We start from the raw sequence: 20524 nt of genomic DNA, 5'->3' as shown, positions 1-20524 counted from the left end.
TGGCCAAAGGGAAACCAGAACCTTTGTCACCCCAGGCCAAAGTCCTGTGCTCACTGGCAAACACAGAAACACTCTCCTTCAAGGTCACAGGGCAAGCCAAAAAGCCCTCTCCTGTACAGTTCTCTGGCCTCATGAGAGATAGCCATATTCCACCCAAACATCAAAGTGAGAGGCAGCACAAAACAACTGTTAAGAACTTCTGCTTGTGTTTTGAGTCCGGGACCCAGCAGTTATTAGCAATGTGATGCTCGGCAAGGTGTGTGATCCACGCCAGCCTTGATTTCAATGGATGTACCCTGGGGAAATATCAGCTCTCACCTCATAGGTTATAAATGATAGGGCACCAACTGGTAAAGAGCCTAAAACTGGTGGTAAACACTCAAAGTGCTGGCCATTGGGACACCTAGCTGTCAGTCCCCACAGGGACAGGCGACAAGCTGATGTCTTAGGGGCACACATCTTAGGCAGAAGAAGTGGGAACATAACCCCTGGTACCCCAGGAAATGGAATGCCAGCGACCTCCAGGCCAGGCCCAGCTGGTACTGCTCAGCACACTGGTCCCCTCCCAGATCCCCCTCATTCTGTTCTTCCAGCTCCCCTTCTAGGCCTAGACACAGCTGCTACTCCCCACACATGCACCTCATTTCTGTGGGGGGATATTGCTGGGTACATTTTTCCAGAAAAAGATCTCCCCAGGACAGGCCCCATGTCACCTTCCCTTGTGCAGAATCCACAGGGGGCTGGGGCTACACATGGCAGGCTCCTCGTTCAGGGGTGGGCCGACTCAAGAAAGATGCCCAGAAAGGGTGGACAGTGCCCAGTGCCCAGACCACAGCCCTCCTGCCCACAGCCCCCATACCGATGACTGTCAGGTGGGTACTGGCAGTGATGCTGGTGACCACGTTGGTGGCGATGCACTCCCACTCCCCGTGGTCCTCCTTACTCAGGGCTCGAAACTGGAGACTCCCACTGGGCAGGGCATTGTGCTTGCTTCTGCTGGGCTTCCCTACCTTGGCCAAACAAGGAGGCAAAGAGGAAGGCAGGAGCAGGTTGGCAGGGGAGGAGCCAGGTCAGCAGGGAAGAAGAGAAGCCACCGACACGTCAGAGGTCTGAGAACAGGAATAGCGGACGGTACCCGAACATTCGGCCCACACCCCCCACTGCCCCTCCTCCAGAGCACCCATCACTCTAGAAGTCAGGCCCGCTGCTCAGCACCTGGCCCAGTCACAACAGAGCCACTACCGGGTCTTGCGCCTCTAGAACACTTCCCAGGAGTTCCAGAAACTGAAGGTACCTTTCTCCACGTGATGACAGGGAAAGGGTCCCCTGCAGCAGCGCAGGGGATAAGCAGCTCCCGGCCGGCCTCCTGCCTATACTCCCAGCCTGGTAGCACCGTAAAATACGGGGGGTCCTAGGGAGAGCACAGCACAGCCATGAAGTCAAGCATTTCTGCTGCCCACTCCCATCGAGGCCGCTCTCAGCCCTGGGCCTCACCTTCAGGACAAGCCGTGCGGGAGCAGACTGGCCCATGGTCCCCAAGGTGTTGTAAGGCACACAGGTGTAAGTGCCAAGAGCCTCCTCTGTGGCCTCCTCAATCCGAATAGAGCCATCCTCCATCAAGGTCCAACCCAGGTTCTGCCAGAGCACAGACAGCAGAACAGGGAGCAACGGTCAGGGGACAGGTGCTCGGTCCCAGCCCCCACCAGGCCAGACCTGAGTGCAGGCCTGAGGACAGCACCAGCTAGTGTGGGGTACGGGGTTGGCTAAGTGCCCCGGGAGAATGGTAAAAGCCCTACTAGAGTGTATAGCCCCACAGGAAGCAGCTCTTTGCTTTCCCAGAGTATTTTGGTGGGGACGAGAGGAGTCCTGGCAGGGAACCAGACCCTCAGAGGCAGCATCTCAGCATCAAGAGGATGTCTCACTGTGACCCCACATGCATTTCTCTAGCACCTTCTCAACCTGCAGGGGGCGGCCATCCTTGTTCCACTTGACCACGGTGGCCGGCGGCTCTGCGTCCACAGGGCATCGGATATAGCCATGAATTCCCACGGGCACGTAGATGACAGGGGGCATGTTGAGGACACGGGCTGGGTCTGCAGAAGCGTACCATGCGTGGGGTGGGAGAGGAGAAAGACAGGAGGGCAGTCAAGGAGTGAGAGATCTGGGCAGGGGGCTAAGCCACCACATAAACCCCCGGGGTCTCATACAGATACTCCTACTCCAAGGAATTGCCATTCACACCCATCCATCCATTCAGTAACACTGCTTGTGTCTCTCAGAGCTCACAACAGTGCCAGGTGCCAGGACTTCCACCAGGAACAAGACAGACAAAGCCTGGAGGCCACATCAGGCTGCCCCAATGCAGTGCGGGCTGCGGGCTGCTGCATTATCAAGAACTTCTGTTTCAAAGTCATGTTCTTGCCTGCCTCAATCCACTACACTCCTCAAATGCTCCTACACGTGGACTGAACTGCAGATCATGGACTCTGGACATCCATTTCTCCAGCCCCTAGACTCCAAACTCAAAGTCAACCTTTGACCATATCCTCCGCCAACCATTCCTCATCCCAAGTGTCTCTTGGACACCAAGCAGCTCTCACTCCAATCCTAGCCCAAAAGTGGAACCTCAGTTCTATATTCTATGTTCAGAAGTATCACCACTGGTGGTTCTTTTCTCTCCTCTCTGTTCTGCCAGCTGTCCAGCCCCTCTGGGCCTCAGTTTCCCCTCTGTGCAGCTAGAATACAGAATCAGCCTTGGCCAGAGAATGGATGAAAGGTTCTCAGAAGAGCAGCAAGAGCATCACATCCAGTGATGTGGGTGACTCATCACCTTTCGATTCTCCCCAATTTCCCCTGAGGGCTACCAGGAGAAAGATCCAGAACATCCAGTGAGGCAGTGGGGATGAATGAGCTGGTATCTTTTTAAGTATTTGGAGCTCTTCAGAGAACAGCATTACATAAATACCAGGCCGAGTTATATATTTAGACATAGCTTCCTACTTTTGTAATGTAGAGTTTTTTTTTTTTTTTCCTCCAAGATTTTCAAAGGGTTTATGAATGGGAAATACTCTGAACACTGCTGTTTAGCAGAAATAAAGATCCTTGCCTCACCCACCTGAAAATCTCACCCCCCGGATTCCCTCTGAAGGCAAGAAGGAGGTAAAAAGGGACAAGCAAGAGTGGGTGAGACGGGGAGAGACGGGGAGCACAGGGGAGAGACGGGGAAACAGCACACCCCTCTCGGCACAGAAATGGCCCACAGCTTCATGGATGGGGGCCTTACTTTTGGTTACATTCACCATCCTTCTGCAGATCACCCCTGCTGGCTCTTTCTCTCTGCCCCTGCCACCTTCTTGCCCAAATGACACAGTCAGAAAAGATGCTACTCCAAGTGGACTCTTCCCTGCCCTTAGCTCCTCCACATCCAGCATAGCTTGAGGCACATGGTAAGTCATGTTTAAATAGCTTCTTGACTTGCTTTTTTCCTACTGCAGTTCAGGGTGGGACATTCTTGATGTTCAGGGTCCCATCATATAGCTTTTCTAGGGCCTTATAGTCTTTAAAACTTGAGACTCATCATATAGCATGCTGAAAGCCCTTTCAAGTTGACTACAATGGAAGTGGAAAAATGAGGTTTTGTCCCCACAAGCAAAATCACTGAATGGAGAAGGAAACAATAAGCATGTGAGGTGAGAAGCTGGATGGGGCTCAACGGTCTAGCCTGGCTCCAACACCACAGCGCCCACTCAGCAGTAGACAAGTGCAAACACCCAGCTGTGTGGAGTGGCTTCAGAGATCAGCCCCACCTCCTGGGGTCACCAACTGTCCTTCTGCTTGTTCTCAGCTCACTTGCTGACCGGGGCATCTCTAGGCTGTTGAACTTCTCACCCAGCCACGGCACGCCCTTGGGGACGAGCAGTTCTCCCACACGAGTCCTCAAGTGATTGAGAGCCCATCACCTACGGTAACCACACAGGGCCTTTGTTGTCTGAGTGACAGGGCCATCCACAAGTCAAAAGAAAGAAATTAATCCTCATTACTCATCCTTCTCTCTTTCTCACAATGATCAGCTTGCCAGGGGGTGGGAAAGCATTGACTACGCTGACGGATTCAAGATTAGCAAACTGAATTATTGCTCTTGCACAAAAGCCCTTGACTGTTCCGGCATGAGGAGCAGCTCATCCATTTGGATCTCGGGCAGCCCTAGAGGAGAGCGAGAAGAAAGCCAAGAGGGAGCCAGGTGTTGGCAGAACTAGATCAAGTCACTCCAGAAGAGGGTTCTGTCCCCTTTGCTCCACACAGCTGTCCACAGTGGGGAAAGGCATAGAGCTGGCCAGAAATTTAACCCTGCTTCAGCTTCACCTACACTCCCTCATATACGTGAGAAAAAAAGCACCAGAGAGCATCTTGATCAAAGTCCAGAAAGAGGTGCTGACTAGCATTCAATGCAAGGACAACTGTTCAAAAGGTCTACCAATTCTTGAATCCAAACTAAGCCTATTGACTGATAGAATGAATGAGTTAACATGTGTAGCGATGCCTGGTCCATAGAGGATGCCCAGCAAGCACTGTTTTACCTCAATTGACCAACCGGGATCTTGGCCTCATGTTGGGCTATCCCTGCTTCCTATCATTCCTCTGCCCACATTCCTTCAAATGACACTCGGTCTCTTACTGTTCTCCAGCCTCCAGTCTGGCTAATGTGGCTTGGATCTTCTGGAACCCCCACCGCGTGTGGCTCTCTCTCACCCCTACTCACACTGCACAGTTAGATATGCTGAGGCAGAAGGGGAGCGCCCCAGGCTGTTGCTAGGAACACAGGTGTATTTCCCCGCATCCTCAGGCTTCACCCGGAAGATGATCAGGGTCCCGTCAATCAGGATCCGTACTCTCAGCTTCAGGTCGCTACAAACACACAAGGAGAGGAGTAGGGGAAGAGGGTATTCCATGAGACAGTGGAGCAAGGCAGTGAGGAGTTCCCCTCTCTGAATGAGGCAAGGAGAACCAGAGCCGCCTCACATTCCTGACCCGTATCAAGGCCACTCTGTATAGACATTGGCCTTGCATGAGGGATAGACTGGACCACCCCTCTGTAAGCTCCCAGAGCCCAAGAGCAGCCTGCAGCAGCCCCAGTTCAGAAGCCTTGCCCCTGGGAGGCCTGGTGGCTGGGGACCCCACTGAGAGGGCAGGGCAGCATGCTCACTTCTGGAAGTAGACGTTCTCATCCTGCCAATACCAGGTGTAGGTGAGGTTGCCAGGATACGCCTCTGCCCGGCAGGTGAGCAGAGCATCCTGGGATATGTTGACAGTGATGTTCTCAGGAGGGGAAACGATGAAGGGAGGCCCTGGGGAATAGGAAATAAACATAGCCTTACCTGGTATGGGAGGGGAGCATAGCAGTGCTGGGACCTCCCAGGAGCTCTGAGAGGCTTCAGCACGCAGTGTGTCCTGAATTCCAAGAGGGAGCTGGGGGGCAGCACTGGCTCAAGAAGGAGCACCACAACCCTGGGCAGTCGCCACAGAGATGCTTCCAGCTGCTGCTAGCCCTAATGTTCTTATTCTCCTTACAGATCCCAGAAAAACAAGAGGTCCTGGGGTGTGGCCACACATGCCCCGGACCCTTGAGCCAGCTGCAGGACACCTTTCTTGGTGTATACCTGCACCCCACCTCCATACACAAGCTCCCCAAACCAGCCATCTCACCCCTAGACAAATATAATACACACTCCTTCCTGCTCATCCCTGTCTCCAGCAGAACCTGAGCAGGGGACATGCCTGAGGGACAAAGGCCACTCTTTTCAATCCAGAGCAAGGAATAATCTTGCCTCTGAAGGAGTTAAGAGGCTTGTGCTGCTTATCAGCCAGAGGTCAGGAGGGCAGATTTGGGGAGAGGAGGCAGGAGGCTACCAGAGTAAACAGAGAGTAAAATCCCAGCACTCCCTGATGCTGGCTTCCCAGATAGGCTGCAGCTGCCACCTGGCTCTCTCCTGAGAGCAGGCAGCTCTTCTTCAAACTACAGAGGGACCTCTGGCCCATGCTGCCACTCAACACTCCAAGTCAAAAGGAGGCAGAAAGAACATGTGTCTCAGCAGCCCTGGCAGCCCAGACAGCCACCACCAGCCCTCGCCTGCCCCTTCAGCAGGCAGCGGGTGGTAGGCAAAGAGGGTGGATGGGCTCAGTACAAAGAGACCCCACCACCCGATGCTGCTCCTTCTGGGGCATACTGGGGCCCCAGGCAGGGCAGACTGGCATTCCCAGTCCTGACCATGCCGACCCCAGCTTTGCCAAGTGCCCTCAGTGTTATTTAAATGTTTGAGGCTTGGAATGAATTCCTATCTTTATTTATTGATGCCATCACTAATGGGGTGGAAACCTGAGGGAGGTCTCCTCCCCCAGGGAAGATGGACGTACAACAGAATACCACCCAGACAGAGTAACTATCAACATGGTGCCTCCTGCCATCCCACGCGATGGTCACAGCAGGCCACCATGGGCGCCCTGGCTGTGAGCTACACAATGCTCAGGGAGAGCCTAACCCCACTCCTCATGGGCTGCCCATCTCTCCACACACCCCAGCTGTGCCAGCCGTGCCCTGGGCAAACTCCTCTGCAGCTCAGATGGGCTGGAAGCCCCTACAAAAGGTCTGAGGCATGAAGAAGCCAGAGAAATCTCTCTTACCTTGGACAAGCAGGTGGGTGGTATGGACAGCCTCCCCCTGGATGCTGTACGCACGACAGGTGTAGGCGCCTCTGTCCTCCCTACTGACCGATGTCACCGTCAGGCTGCCATCACTCACCTGGGGCCAAGGAGAGATGGAGCTCAGCACCAACATTGGGGCCCCACCAGGGGCTATGTCTCCGGGCAGAGATGGCCTCCAGGCTCATGCACTAGGGGGATATGGAGCCAGGCACTCCATTCATCTCCCTTCAGCCACAGACACCAACCAGGCTGCCTGCTGTGCAGTGTTACGTGAAGCAGGAGACCACCAGGGAGAGGGAGGAGGCAAAGGAAGGGCGAGCAAGGAGGAAGAAGTGCAGCAGCCCCAACAGAGAACACACTTACCTGGTATTTCCCACTAGCACCTAGGAGTGTCCCCTCCTTCAGCCAGGTGACAATGGGCTTGGGGTTCCCAAAAGCTGTGCAGGTCATGGTAACACTGCCGCCCTCCTTGGCCTCGATGTACTGGGGGGGTGTTTCTGTAAAGGTGGGAGGAGCTGCAGAGAGATGCAGGATGGGGTTAGCCAGGCTGCTGCCCTGCATGCCGTGCCCACCCACGCCAGGCACCATGGCCCCTGTGTTCACACATAACCTTCTGCGAGGTGCTAGGATAAAGGAAGGAAGGGGAACACAGGTAAAATCCTCTGCACCTGAGTCTTACAGGAGAAGAGGAGACCTGAAACTCAAAGTCAGTCTCGCTGGGTGCAAATTCTAAACTTCTCCCATTGTGCTTGGCTAATTCCCAATAAATAAACGTTGCTGGGCATCTATAAGAAGGCCACCATGCTCAGCACTGAGGACAAAGCCATCAACAGGATAGCTCTCACAGCCTTTAGTGTACACACTTGCCACCAGCTCCAGACTATTCCATCACCACACCCCCCTCCCCAGTCTTTCACCTAAAGATCATCCCTGATACTCCTAATTCCTTAACCCCAGCCCAGCCAGGCCCCGTGTTTCTGGGACATCTCCCATCTGAGCTCCATCTAGGCCTACTACAGACCACAGGCCATGGTGACAAGGAATCTTACTCTTTCAGATTCTGCAGAGAAAATTATCTACCCTCCTTCTTTTCTGGCATCCAGACTGAAAGGCAGACAGCCCACCTGCAGGCTACTCCCTTCTTAATTCTCTCTCCTTTTTTTTACATTTATTTATTTTTGAGAGACAGAGTGAGACAGAGCACGAGCAGGGGAGGGGCAGAGAGAGGGAGACACAGAATCTGAAGTAGGCTCCAGGCTCTGAGCTGGCTGTCAGCACAGAGCCGTCATGACGCGGGGCTCGAACCCACAAACTGTGAAATGGTGACCTGAGCCGAAGACGGATGGTCAACCGACTGAACCACCCAGGCGCCCCTTTAATTCTCTTCTGATTATGCCAGGTTATCCCCACACTACCACCACTACCACCTGCATGGATTGTAGTTTTGAACAAAATTCTATCCTGTTTGGATAATCAGCTGTTCAGAGACTCAGTCTCATCAGTCTGAGCTGTTTGTAGAGGCAATCGGGTCAATCTTAACCTCTTGGGCTTTCACTGTTTTTGAAGTGACAAGGAGGGGCCCCACTGCTGACCTCCAGTCCTAGGGTTCACAATGCCTGGGTGGGGCAGGATGTTTTTAGCTCATCTTAAGGTACCCAAAGGTCAAGACCAAGTTACAGTGCAGCCTGTCACTAGTTGGGTAACCCTGGACAAGTTACTCAGCCTCTCTGGGTTTTACCCAAATCTGGCCCCCTCCAGTATTGAGGTGAGGAATACGTGAGATACAGTTTGTGAAAGGGATCTTATGAATGTAGATACATGTGAAATGTTGGGTATTTTGCTATTACTATGATCATTATCATCTCTCCAGAAACCTCTGAGACATCAATGAGAATCTTTGAGGGGCACCTAGGTGGCTCACACAGTTGAGCGTCCAACTTCAGCTCAGGTCATGATCTCGTGATTCATGAGCTAAGCCCCACGTTGGGCTCACTGCTATCAGCCTGGAGCCTGCTTCAGATCCTCTGTCCCACTCTCTCCCTGCCTGTCCCCCACTTGCACTCTCTCTCACAACTAAAATAAACATTTTTTAAGTTTATTTATTTTTGAGATACAGAGAGACAAGTGTGAGGAGGGGAAGGGCAGAGAGAGAAGGAGACACAGAATCTGAAGCAGGCTCCAGGCTCTGAGCCATCAGCACAGAGCCCCACGTGGGGCTCGAACTCACAAACTGCAAGACCATGACCTGAGCTGATGTCGGCTGCCCAACCAACTGAACCACTCAGGTGCCCCTAAAATAAACATTTTAAAAAGAGAGAAAGATGCTTTGAGATAGGTGCCACCTCTCCAGACAGCATTGCCCTGAGAACCAGTCAGAGGAGTGCTTTGAGGTTTGGTTCTGCCTGCCCCCTGCTCTGCCAACCTCGTCTGCCACTACATACCCCTTCACTGTGCTCCAGCCACCCTGGCCGTCTTTGTCTTCCCCTCAAATGTCCTAAGAATGTCTGACCTCAAGGCCTTTGCATTTGCTGACTTTTCTGTCCCCAGACCTCGCTCCTTTAGTTCATGCAAATCTTTGCTAAAATGCCATCTCTGCCTTAAGCGGTCAGCCCATCTAAGATAGCATTTTTAACATTCTCTCCCCTCTTAGACTATTTTATTTTCTTTAAAGCACTGATCACTGACTCTCCCTGAGAACAAAGATCTTTTTAGTAAATCACACTGCATGTCTGGCTTTTAGCACAGTTCCTGGCTTGTAATGGAGCACTCAACCAATATCGGCTGACTGAACAAATGAATTAAATGCACATACATACACACATCTCTAGATCAACAGAAATTCAAACACATAAAACTTTCTAGGAGCAAGACCATGGCAACACCACTTTCTTCAATCATATCCAAAGCCCTTAGCTCAGTATGGGCACATGGAGAGTACTTGGAGAGTGAATACTGAGTGAATTAAGAAGCATGCTTCATCACACACAAAACACACACAATGGACACCTTCAAGCACATCAATACTCATCCAGCATCTACTATCATAAAAATGATGGCAAAAACCATCCCAAATCCTTATAATGGGATTCTGGAATCCTAGCTTCCAGGCCTCTCTTGCTGTCCTGGAATGTGTGCTCATCTCCAACAGAGCCCCTCTTGCCAAGCCTGTCCCTGGAAATACAGCCACAGCTTCTATCACCTCTGGTGTCAAGCTTAAAAGAAAAGATAATAAATTAAATTACATCCCGAAGTGACAAATTAATTACTAATTATATAATTACTTTATTATTTAGGTGCTAATCAGGAAAGTACTTTGAACAATCTCGAGTTTTCAGGAAAATAATGGTTTGACTCTCGATTATTTACAGAATTAGGTGTTAGCTTGCCAGCTGCATTTCCAGGCTTAATTCTTTTTTACAAGTGCCCTATAATTAATAGTGCAGGTTAGAAATAGGCTGGCCTCTCCTCCAAGTAATTCACCAACGTAAAACAAGACTTGGCTTGGGCTTTTTGGGTATTTTATATGTGATAAAGGAATAATTGGGTTTGTTTCCACCCAACCGGTCTTCAAGAAAACACAGAAGGAGATTGAGACCATTTGTAATTCTAATTTTTCACTGGCCTTTCATTTTCCAAAGGTGATCTCTGTCAGAAAATGCCTGACACTAAACATTCTACTTTGGAAGCAATGGAATGCTGGCACTCCAGACTTTTTCCTTCTTTAATGGAAATATTTATGCCGGAAGGAACCTCAGAACTTGGAGTGAAAGGAGGCGGGAATAAAGGGAGAGAGCTCTCTCACCTTAAAAGGTGTCTGCTCTGTTCTATATATTTCGGTGGTAGGCTCTTTGGTAAAGGCAATGTATTCTATGGTGAGCCCTGGTTTAAAGCCTGGAGCAGATGGGGGAACATTCTTAGCTTTTCTGGTCAACACTTTATGTGAACAATCTCCATGAATACACTGACTCTCCTTCTTCTGGGCATCTGGGCATGCTATTCCCTCTGCCTGGAATACCCTTCCCTGCCTCCCATCCCTGCACCTGGCTACTCCTCCTCTCTAGTTGGGTCTCTGCACAGGAGTCCTTCCCTCAAAGAAGCTCTCCCTCCTTTGTACCCCCAAAGCCCATATTGCAATGGTCTCTGGATTTACTGCCTCTGGAAGTTTCCTTAAGAGCTGGGTCTGTGTTGGGCCCACTGCTGTGTCCCCAGAGCCTGCCAAAGAGCAAACATCCAAGATGTATGTGTGTGTGTGTGTGTGTGTGTGTGTGTGTGTGTGTATTTTACTTCCTTTTATTTACAGGATTTACAAAAAGCACTCCAGCCTCATCTCCTGGCCCAGGATTTACAGGTTACTCATGTAAATACTAATGGCCAGGACTCAAGATGTGTTATGAATGGATAATTATTGGTGAATTTACAAGGACTTTCAAACTACTATAGTCCTCTGCATCTTCCATGCTGAGGACCTTCCTGTATACCAACCTCCCTGCTACTACTATTTCATCGAATTTCATCTTTTTTCTCTTTTGAGAAAGAAAATGGCCAGCATCTGACCCACATGTAATTAATGCCCCAGACACTGTGCAAGATACTTTCTCACACAGTATTTCATCTGATTCTCACAAGAGCTCTGCAAACAGGCATTAGTTTTGGTAACTGAGGGAGTTGGTGCCCAGAGAGTTGCCTGGGATCTTATAGCTACTGAGTTCATGAAATAAACCAAACCTTTTCAGGGTCTTGCCCCATGCTCATTCCACTCCAAGCCATTGTGAATTCTCAAAGAACCAAGTCCCGCTCGTGCAAACTAATATAGAGACAAAATAGAACACACAATTCCTAACTAAATTCTACCTCCCTGTCATGTGAGTGCCCGCTGAACACCCGATGTCTCAGGTCACTGAAATGGACACTGCCCAAGAGGACGTGAAAGGAAAACAAGGTGGTGCTTGGAGATTACAGCCCAGTTTAGGAAGGGCACAAAAGAGAGAGAAAGCAATGTGGAGACTCTTGGCTCAGTGTTCAGTCAGTGAAGCTTTTAGTGGCAGATTTACCTTACTAATTATGTTTTGCTTGGGCTAATATTAAGATGAGTTTTCATTCTCGGCACACACAACAGCTGGCATCAAAAGGAGGTGACTCAAAAGCTGGCTGTGTGGTGGGGGCAGCCCACCCAAGACTTAAAATAAGCCTCCAATCAGTCTCTTGGGGCGGATGGACAGAAGCCAACTGTATCTAATGGGCTGGGCAGCCTAGACCAACACTGTTCTAGGACCACCATAGCGAAGTCTGCTCTTCTCAGAGACCAGTGCCCTGACTAAGATACTCTGTGCTTTCAGGACCCTGGAGAGGTTCTCAAGGCAACGAACATGGCCTGATCCCTTTGGGAGGAATGACCCAACCCCACAAGGCAGGGCATACAGAGCCATACTTCAGAGCAGATCAATACTGTGAGAAGCTTCCAAGCCAGGAACAACATCAATTTCTGTCTCTCAACCACAGCATCTATAGTCACAGACATCAAGAACCATAAGGACCCAAGCTGTGTGTGGCACATCCAAAGCATATATGCCACTTCTCCAGATTTTTCTCCACGGTTCCAGCTTCTCCTGGCTCCTCGAGTATCTCCTCCCAAGTAAGGAACTCCCAGGGATACAAGAGAGACTGTTGTGGGGTGCACGCAGGGGGCCCAGCCCCTAGCACAGTCACAGCCTTAGACTCAGGCCCCCAGCCAACATCAGCACTGGGAACTTAGCCAAGTCACCTGGGGCCTCTGCAAAGGGCTTTGTTGCCTTTGCCCAAACACTTGGAAAGCATCAACACAGCACAGTTAACTTAACTGAACTATAATAACTGATAGCCATTAAAATAGTTCCTCTTTACAGGATTCTTACATTTTCTTAGACAGTAAACCCAGCATAAGCAGAGACCATGTCTGGGTTGGCTCACCATCATTTCCCTTCACCTAGTGCAGGACTGGGCACACAACAGACACATTACATATCACTCAAATGAACATATTTAACAAGAAACCAAGATATTATCATGAAAAGGAAACGGTTATAGTGGGGCTCCAGGAATCCCACTAGAGTAGGAAGCCATTACTTGGACTAGCAGGGTCTTCTCAAGGCTGGGAAATGGAGCCAGAGGCTACAAATTGGGCCTCCACAAAGCCTTAACCCCACTGGCTCTAAGAACCAGCTTCCTACCTCCCTCTGAGGAACTCTGACACCACCGCCCACAGCAAACCCTGCCTCATGCCTGGGGAGCGGCTCCCCCTATGCATCTCTGCTGACCCAAAGCTCTAGGGGAAACCACTGAGGGGGCATAGGAGGAGGAGGTGGGGGCTGCTAACCCATTGGGGCCCAGCCCTGTTGAGGCTCCTCTTTGTGGCAGAGATCTGGAGCAGGGATAGGGGCTTCCCCTAAAGCAGGTCCTCAGAGAGTGGTCTTCTGGGTTGCCACCCACCTGCCCAGCCCCAGGAGTAAGGCCCATACGCACCGTTGATGGTAAGGTGGACCCAGCTGCCATTGTGAAAGGTGTCATACTGTTGGTCCAGCATGAGCACTTTGCACTCGTACCAGCCCTGGTCCTCAGAGCGAACCTGCTCCAGTCGCAGGGATGCTTTATCATGAAGACTTGCCCGGCCTGCAGGAAGAGAGTGGACAAGAGCCCAGAAGGCCATCAGGGTGAGGCTAGCAGCACAACACCTGCCAAAGGCAAAGGACTCATCATGACCTTCAGACCACTCCCCACGGCAGGGCCCCAAAATAAGAGCTGGCATCAACTCCAGGCAGCAGGCCTAAAGGAAAAGGGCTGCAGCTTTGCCATGGAGCCACTGGCCTAGCCTTGGCTGGCCCTGCCCAACTGCAACTGTAACCCTTGGTTTGGCCCTGGGAAGAATCTCAGTCCCTGAGAATACTCCTAGTTTTTTGNGGCCTAGCCTTGGCTGGCCCGGCCTAGCCTTGGCTGGCCCTGCCCAACTGCAACTGGGAAGAATGGTTTGGCCCTGGGAAGAATCTCAGTCCCTGAGAATACTCCTTGTTTTTTGTTTTTTTTTTTTTGTTTTTTTTTTTTTTTGCAATCTCTTGGGACAAAGGAAAGGCATGGGGGCTGCAGAGCTGAAGACAGAGTGGGAGGGAGCGAGGGAGGGAGCAAAGGTGCAAACAGAAGAGGATGAGGTAGGGGACTCTAGGGCTGGCCTTGAACTTCAATTCAGGCTGAGTGACATCCCTCTTCCACCTGGGTCCCCACCCCCAGCACCTCTCTGCCTGTCTTCCCTATGGTAAAGCAGAGGGAAGGCAGGTCAAGGACCAGGGTGGAGGGGTCCCCTCCAGGTCCTGCTGCCCATGCCTGACAGACTGCTCATCTAGCCAGAACCCGGTGTCCCCAGGAACTAAGATGCCAGGTCCCGTAAGCCCAAGAATGAGGACAGGGCTGGCAAGTGGAGCAAAGTCTCCCCCAGCTCCTCCTTAACTCCATCCTCTTCCCCATTAGGAGGCCATCTTTGTCTCACTCATGGCGACGAGACGGTAAAAGTTGCAGCAGGAGCAAGCAGAATGGGAATCCAGGATGAGGACACATAGTAGGCCTCGGGGTCCACCTTCCCCTCACCCACCTCCTTAGCCTCACCCTCACTCCCATGTCATCACCTTCTCAGTTTTCACCCTTGTCTCAACACTGGCAATCTGCCTAAAATCCAGAGTGTCAAACGGCCAAAAGCAGAGTGAGATAGGCCCAAGAGGGAGAGAGAGGAAGAGAGAGAGAGAGAAATGGAAGCTTTCTGAGAGATGCAAATCAGAGCTCAGAAGTCTGACCTCAAAGTCCTGCCAGCTTCCTGTCTTCCTTTAAAACCCCAGCACACACATGCACACGCGTGTGCACACGCTCCCATGTGCGCACATGCTCTACGCCCTCCTCCCTGGCAGACTGGCGGACAGGCACTGGCAGTGACTCACAGTGAGGCCCCTTCTGGCAGGTGGAGCCACAGAGCAAGACACCAAGGGGGCCAGGAGGAGGGAGGCTGAAGCAGCAGAGGAGGCAGAAAGCAGGTGCCAGCCACAGCCACAGTGCTCCACCGACCAGCCTCAGATTTACTTCTACTGCTCATGGATGGAATGAGCCCCCAGCTCCAGAGCCAAAGGAAGGGAGGGGGCAAAGGCAGACAGAGCAAAGTCTAGGGTGCCACCAGGATGACTGGCGAAGGGCAGCAGGGCTCTGACTCAGCTTCTTCTTGCACAAAGCTGCCCTTCTGCGCAGCTCTGTTCCCCTGCATGGTGGGCTCTCTAGGCTTCCCTATCCTTACTCCTGCCTCTGTCCCTGCACATCCATAGCTGTGCTGTGATGCTTTGTGTCTGCACCACCTCCTCTTCCCTCTCCTTCCCATCACTTAATTAAAACCTACCAAAGTGCAAACGATGGGAGGAAAGAGGCAGAGACTATGGAGAAAAGATAACAGACCACTCAGAAAGATAAGAGGCAACAGAAAGGCAAGAGGAACAGTGACCAAGACCATAACCACTGAGAGCAAAGACCAGGAGAGGAAACAAGGGTGGGGGCAGCCCCCTGCAGCCCAGACCTTACCTGCATACTCAGGGTCCACATGAGGGGGATAGTAGCCAAACTTGATGAAGATAGGGATGGGCACCCCGAACTTGAACCACTCCACGACATAGGGTGGGGGCTGTCCAGTCACCGGGTGAATCACGTCGCATCGCAGGACCACGCCCTCACCGGCTCTAGCAGTCACAAATTCCGGCTCCTCTCGAAGGCCGTGGGCAGCTAATGGGTCAGCAAAGTTGGGATGCACAAAGGGAAGTGACAAGGAGATCCTGCCCCAGCAGCCCAAGGGGCAGCCCCCTGCCCATGTCTAAGGACCTCCGCATCCCCACCCTCTCCCCAAGGCCAGCAGCTACCCCAATTCTCCTCTTGAAAAGGAGTCCAGTCACTCTCCAGAAGGTCCCCAATGCACCCTGACCTGCTCATTCCCCTCTCTGCTCATACCTCTAACAGCCCTGGGGGCCCCAGCTATCCCTGAGCCTGAGAGGGGGAGGAAGGGGGACAGAAGAGGAGAGAGAAGCAGTTCTTTCCAGTCCTACAAGCCAAACCTTCCCTCCCCAGCCCCAAAGAGCAGAGCCATGACCACGTCCTTCCCCTTTGAATCTCCTAACAGTCCTAAGGATTCTGGCTACTGAGAAAGTGGAGGGGACTCAGCCTCTCAGAGGAGACCCGCAGCCTGGGTTACAGAAGCCTGCTGTAGTGGAGGGTAAACATGGAATCTCTTCCTGTGCAGGATGCTTCCCACCAGAGCCTGGTAGGAACTGCAGAGCCAGCCTCCTCCTACGCCCCACCCCCAGCTCAGCCTGATGTTCGCAGCACAAAACAAGAGTACTCCATACAGGAGCAGGGGAATCCCTAACAAGCTGAGCAGAGGCTGCTCATGGCAACACCAGAGGGAAAACCCCATAGGCCTGACTAGCCTCTCCAGGCCCCTCCCTCCCATGCCCCACTGCACCTGCCGCAAAGAGGGGAATAGGAGAGGCCTCCAGCCCTCTAATTTCCAAGCCCAAGACATCACCATTAGGATAGCAGGATGCTGGCGATAGAACAAGACACTGGGGCTGCTAAGCTCAGCCAGTTAAGGGGAAACCACCCCACCTTTTGGTAGATAAAACATTCGGCTGGTTAGGGTGAGCCTATCCTCTTGGCAACAGGAGAGCAAAGTGGAGAGAGACCCACCCCCATCCCCAAGCTGGTGGACACACAGGACAGGCTAATTCAGGCACTGCTTCTCTCACCAATCAGCCTGCTCCCGAGCCCCTACAAGGTGTGCCACCCCACCTCCAGCCTGAAACTGCTCCCTCCCACACGAGGCCTCCATGCCCACAAAGTCACCTTGTCCAGCTTGCTTCCCAGTGAAAGGGACAGCATAGCGAAGCCTCTCCCTCCTGGTTTCCTTCACACTATCCAACACAACTCCATAAAAGACCACAGCTCTCCCCATCCAAACTCGCCTCCCCTCCCAGCCCTTGCTGGGCCCCTCCAGGCAGCACCAAGGACAGAAGCTGCTCTACTAGAGGCACAAAGCCAAGAGCTGACGGGCCCTCCCAACCCAGAGAGGATGTCCAGAAGAACAGCATGTCTGTCTGTCTGTCTGTCTGTCTGTCTATCTGTCATGATGCTTCTGCATCTGACTCTTACTGCAGCTCTGACCCCTATGTGCTCCTGCCTCTCTCCTTTTCTCATCTCTCCTTGCTTCATGTCTCTGTCTCTCTGGCTCCTTCTATGTGTCTCTCTGACTCTGTCTCTCTGGCTCTGAGACAATAGTCTCTCTCTCTCTCTCTTCTACTCCTTCTCCATGTCTCTTTGTGCCATTCCACTCTTCAAGTCTCTGTGTCTCTGTCTCTTCCTCTTTAGCTCTCCCTCTATGTGGATGCTTCTACTTGTCTTTCTTGGTTTGTGTTTTGGGGGAAATATGTGAATTTCTTTTCATCTATGCACTGAGAAGGGCTTCTGCCTGCTTCTCTGTGAGGAAGTACCTCTGTGTGCTTATCTTTCTGTATTTGCATCTCTCTGTGTCTGTCTACATGTTGTCTGTTCATCTCTATGTCTCTCCTTCTCTCCCTCCCCATCCCCCTCTCCCTCTCCTCCCTAAGTTGCGGAAGGAGGAGGAGGCAGGCCCTTCTAGAAGCTGATTGGCTACTGGTGACATCACTGTTTTCTAGAGAAAGAGCTAAGATCACAGAGTATTTTTGGAGCAGAGCAGAGTGTTGCACTCACCTGCCTGAGGCCCCAGCAGGTTTCCCAATTCCCCCCACCCCCAACCTTGCTTCAGGTTGGGTTTGAATTCCAACCCCTCCGGGAAAGCTCGGAGAAGGCCCAGCTGCAGTAGGCACCTCCCCCACAACCCCAGAGGAACCGAGATAGGGACAGAGCCTGCCTCCCAGACTCCAGGAGCACAAAGGCTGATCATGGACCCAGTAGGAATGGGCAAACAGTGGGCACCATGTGTGAGCAGGGGGACCAATGTGTGTGTGCATGTGTGAGTGTGTGTGCATGAGGCTGCTCTTGGCAAAAGGATGTATATGAGGATACATACATGTGTGCATACGAGTAGCTCTTGGCAAAAGAACATGGATGAGTGGGAGGGGGGGATGTGTGTGTACATATATGAGTGTGTATACGTGTGTAAGTGAATGTGTATAGCGCAGACTTTCCAGGAGGTAAAAAGAGGAAATACAGGAGCCTGGGGGAAGAGGAAGGAAGTATTCCAGGGCCTAGTTACCTGGTGTGCAGGACAGAGGCTGGCCACAGAAGGGGGCCCCTTCCTAGGGCTTTGGCCCTTAGAGCCTAAGGCAAGAGGAGGAGCAAAGGAAATGACCAGGTCTGCTGAGCAGGTGGTTCCCCACTTTTAGCAGTGAAACTTGGCTTTGTAACACCTTGGCTACTGGGGTTGAGGGCTCTGGAGGGCAATGCCAGGAGGTAGGTTGGCTCCAAAATGGGTTCCCAGTGCCTGCTGCTCAGTGCTGCCTCATTCTCACCTCCTGGCAGTGAGGCAGCCTCTTTCACACCTCCCCAGCACTGGGGCTGGCTCCAAGTTTCCACACCTACCCCCAGCCAGCCCCTGGGCTCAGGACTGAGCACCAATGGAAGGCCCACCCCCAAGCCAGTCAGCCCTACCCCTCATCTCTGCATAAAGACCCTTTCAACCAGGGACAAGCAGCTGGAGAGAAGACTCAGTGAGATAAGCATCCCAAGGATGATAAGCAAGGCAGAAAGAGGTAGTTTCCCAAGAAGAAAGCACAGGGGTGGGAGCTCCTGGCCCAACCTCTGCACTTGGTCCAACCCTTTTGGTTTTCTGAACCCTGAAATATTTATCACCTTCCTCAACTCCTCAGTGCGTGTGTGTGTGCGCGCGCGCGCTCACGCACATGCATGTACACACACGACACTCTTACTCCATCACCTACAAGCACTTCTTCCTAAGCCTGATCCTTTCTGAGCCAAAGCATGCCTAATGAGACAGTTTCTCTAGAAAAGCTCAAAGCAAGAAACAAAAGTAAAGAGGGCAGCAGTAAGCAGGGAAGAGGGGCTTGATGGAGGAGAGACAGAGAAACTCTCACCTAGGACACCAAACCCAAATTGAAGACTTTGAAAGAGACTCAAGAAACCAGGAAAGAGAGAGACATAGGGACAGACACAGTGCAAACCCAACACAGGCAGAGCCCAGTCCATGGCAAGAGAGAGAACTCTGGGGCACAGGTGACCCAGAGACATAGGCCTTCACAGGAGCCCGGAATCAGGAGGAGGACAAAGCGGAGGCTATTCTTTCAGGGAGCAAGTGGGCTTCTCCCCAGCAGAGCTGACAGGAGCAACTGCCAGTGGGCAGCGGGCAAGGGGAGGGGAAGGAAAGGATGGAGAGTGACCTGAGGTGAGGAGGGGATGCAACAGGGGGAGACACCCCCAGGCCCCTTCCCCACCAAAGAAGCCCACAACAGCCCAAAGAGATGTGGCAACAACCTCAAAGGGGAAACTGGCATCTGCAGGGGTGAGGGCAGTAGGAGGCCATGAGGTGTCCTGGACTCTACATACCGGTCTTAGAGAACTCAGGAAACAGCAGTGTACTCTGAGCCGAGCAAATCTGCATCTTGGGGCCCTGCCCAGCCCACTTTGGAGCTGTTTTCCCAGGATATGGTAGAGAAATCAGGAGAGCAAAGGAAGACGAGGTAGCCCCTGCGGTCTGGCTGACCTTTCAGGAAGCCCATAGGATACGGATCTCCTGCTCTCTAGGCCAGGTGGTACCCAGTGGGCAGCCAAGTCCAGGCTGCCATTGGATCCCCTGTGAACACAGAACCATGAGGAGCCAGGCCCTGGCACAGCCCTTGTGCCCCATACTTACAGCCTCAGGCTCTTCCACCAGGGCAGAGCTGGGGGAGGAAGGGAACCTAAAAATGAGAAACACCAAATGTCTGAGAAGGTCTAGGAGCCAGGGCAGGGAGAGCTTCAGCTGTCAAGCAACCAAACTTCCTCTAAATACCTACCACATACCAGGCTCTGTGCCTGGCATGTAACACAAATTTCACTTAACGCTCACAATGCCCACCTGACAGAAATACTACCAGCTCTTTTTCACAAATGAGCAAACTGGGAGGCGACCTGGCTCAGCCAAGTCACTCAGGTACAGGTAGGGGAGTCAGGCTCCAGCTGCTCTGTTTCCTCCTCCCCTTTGCCCACACTCATTGACACTATCCTGACCAACCACAAGCCCAGGCACCACAGCCTCTCCCACACTGCACCCCAGACACAGCCCTGCTCCCCTTTCCTCCCTGAGTCAGGGGGCAGACCTTCTCCACTACACACTCTGCTTAGGTTCCAACAGCCAGACCCATGCAGCCCAGAACCAGAGAAGGATGACAAGGTGGGTCTGTTTCAGAATGCACTGATGGTCTCTGGCTGGCTCTGGGCTCAGCATCGCTCGGCAGCCTCTCGCTACGTCTGGCAGTGGCTGCCATAAGGGAAGACCACCGGGTGAGAACCAGCCTCCGTCACTCATGAGCACAAGTCCTTACTGGAGCCCCGCTGCCACAGCCACCTCCTCCTCCTCTGCGGCCTCCTCCTCCTCCTCCTCCTCCTCCTCTCCTCTCCCTCCCTCCTCTTTATCCCCAGCCCCCTCATCCTCTGGGCACCAGACTCCCAAACCACAGGCCTGTTGTCTAATAATACCAGCGACAGCCACCGCCACCTCCATCTGCCAGCCTAAAAATAATCCCTGCTGAGTCCAAAAAAGGCACAGCCCCCAATAGTCCCCCAATCGCTCCTCCCCAACAAG

General features: G+C 52.4%; 1 protein-coding gene across 1 annotated transcript in view; it reads right to left on the bottom strand.

The window, feature by feature from the left end:
- The window catches only part of IGSF9B (immunoglobulin superfamily member 9B), a 48500-nt gene that overhangs the window by 22023 nt on the left and 5953 nt on the right, over positions 1 to 20524 (bottom strand). The window contains exons 2-11 of the mRNA XM_039253797.1: positions 15280 to 15477; positions 13198 to 13344; positions 7063 to 7214; positions 6679 to 6796; positions 5204 to 5345; positions 4760 to 4905; positions 1951 to 2093; positions 1495 to 1635; positions 1295 to 1411; positions 860 to 1010 (exon numbers count right to left, since the gene is read on the bottom strand). Coding sequence (XP_039109728.1) covers positions 860 to 1010; positions 1295 to 1411; positions 1495 to 1635; positions 1951 to 2093; positions 4760 to 4905; positions 5204 to 5345; positions 6679 to 6796; positions 7063 to 7214; positions 13198 to 13344; positions 15280 to 15477 — 1455 coding nt within the window. The remainder of the gene's footprint in view (positions 1 to 859; positions 1011 to 1294; positions 1412 to 1494; positions 1636 to 1950; positions 2094 to 4759; positions 4906 to 5203; positions 5346 to 6678; positions 6797 to 7062; positions 7215 to 13197; positions 13345 to 15279; positions 15478 to 20524) is intronic.

This window comes from Hyaena hyaena, unplaced genomic scaffold (assembly GCF_003009895.1).
Source record: "Hyaena hyaena isolate Hyena2069 unplaced genomic scaffold, ASM300989v1 scaffold_465, whole genome shotgun sequence".
In the NCBI taxonomy this organism is placed as follows: Eukaryota; Metazoa; Chordata; class Mammalia; order Carnivora; family Hyaenidae; genus Hyaena; species Hyaena hyaena.
The sequence above is the reverse complement of the archived record's forward strand: the minus strand, read 5'-3'. Positions and strand labels throughout refer to the sequence as shown.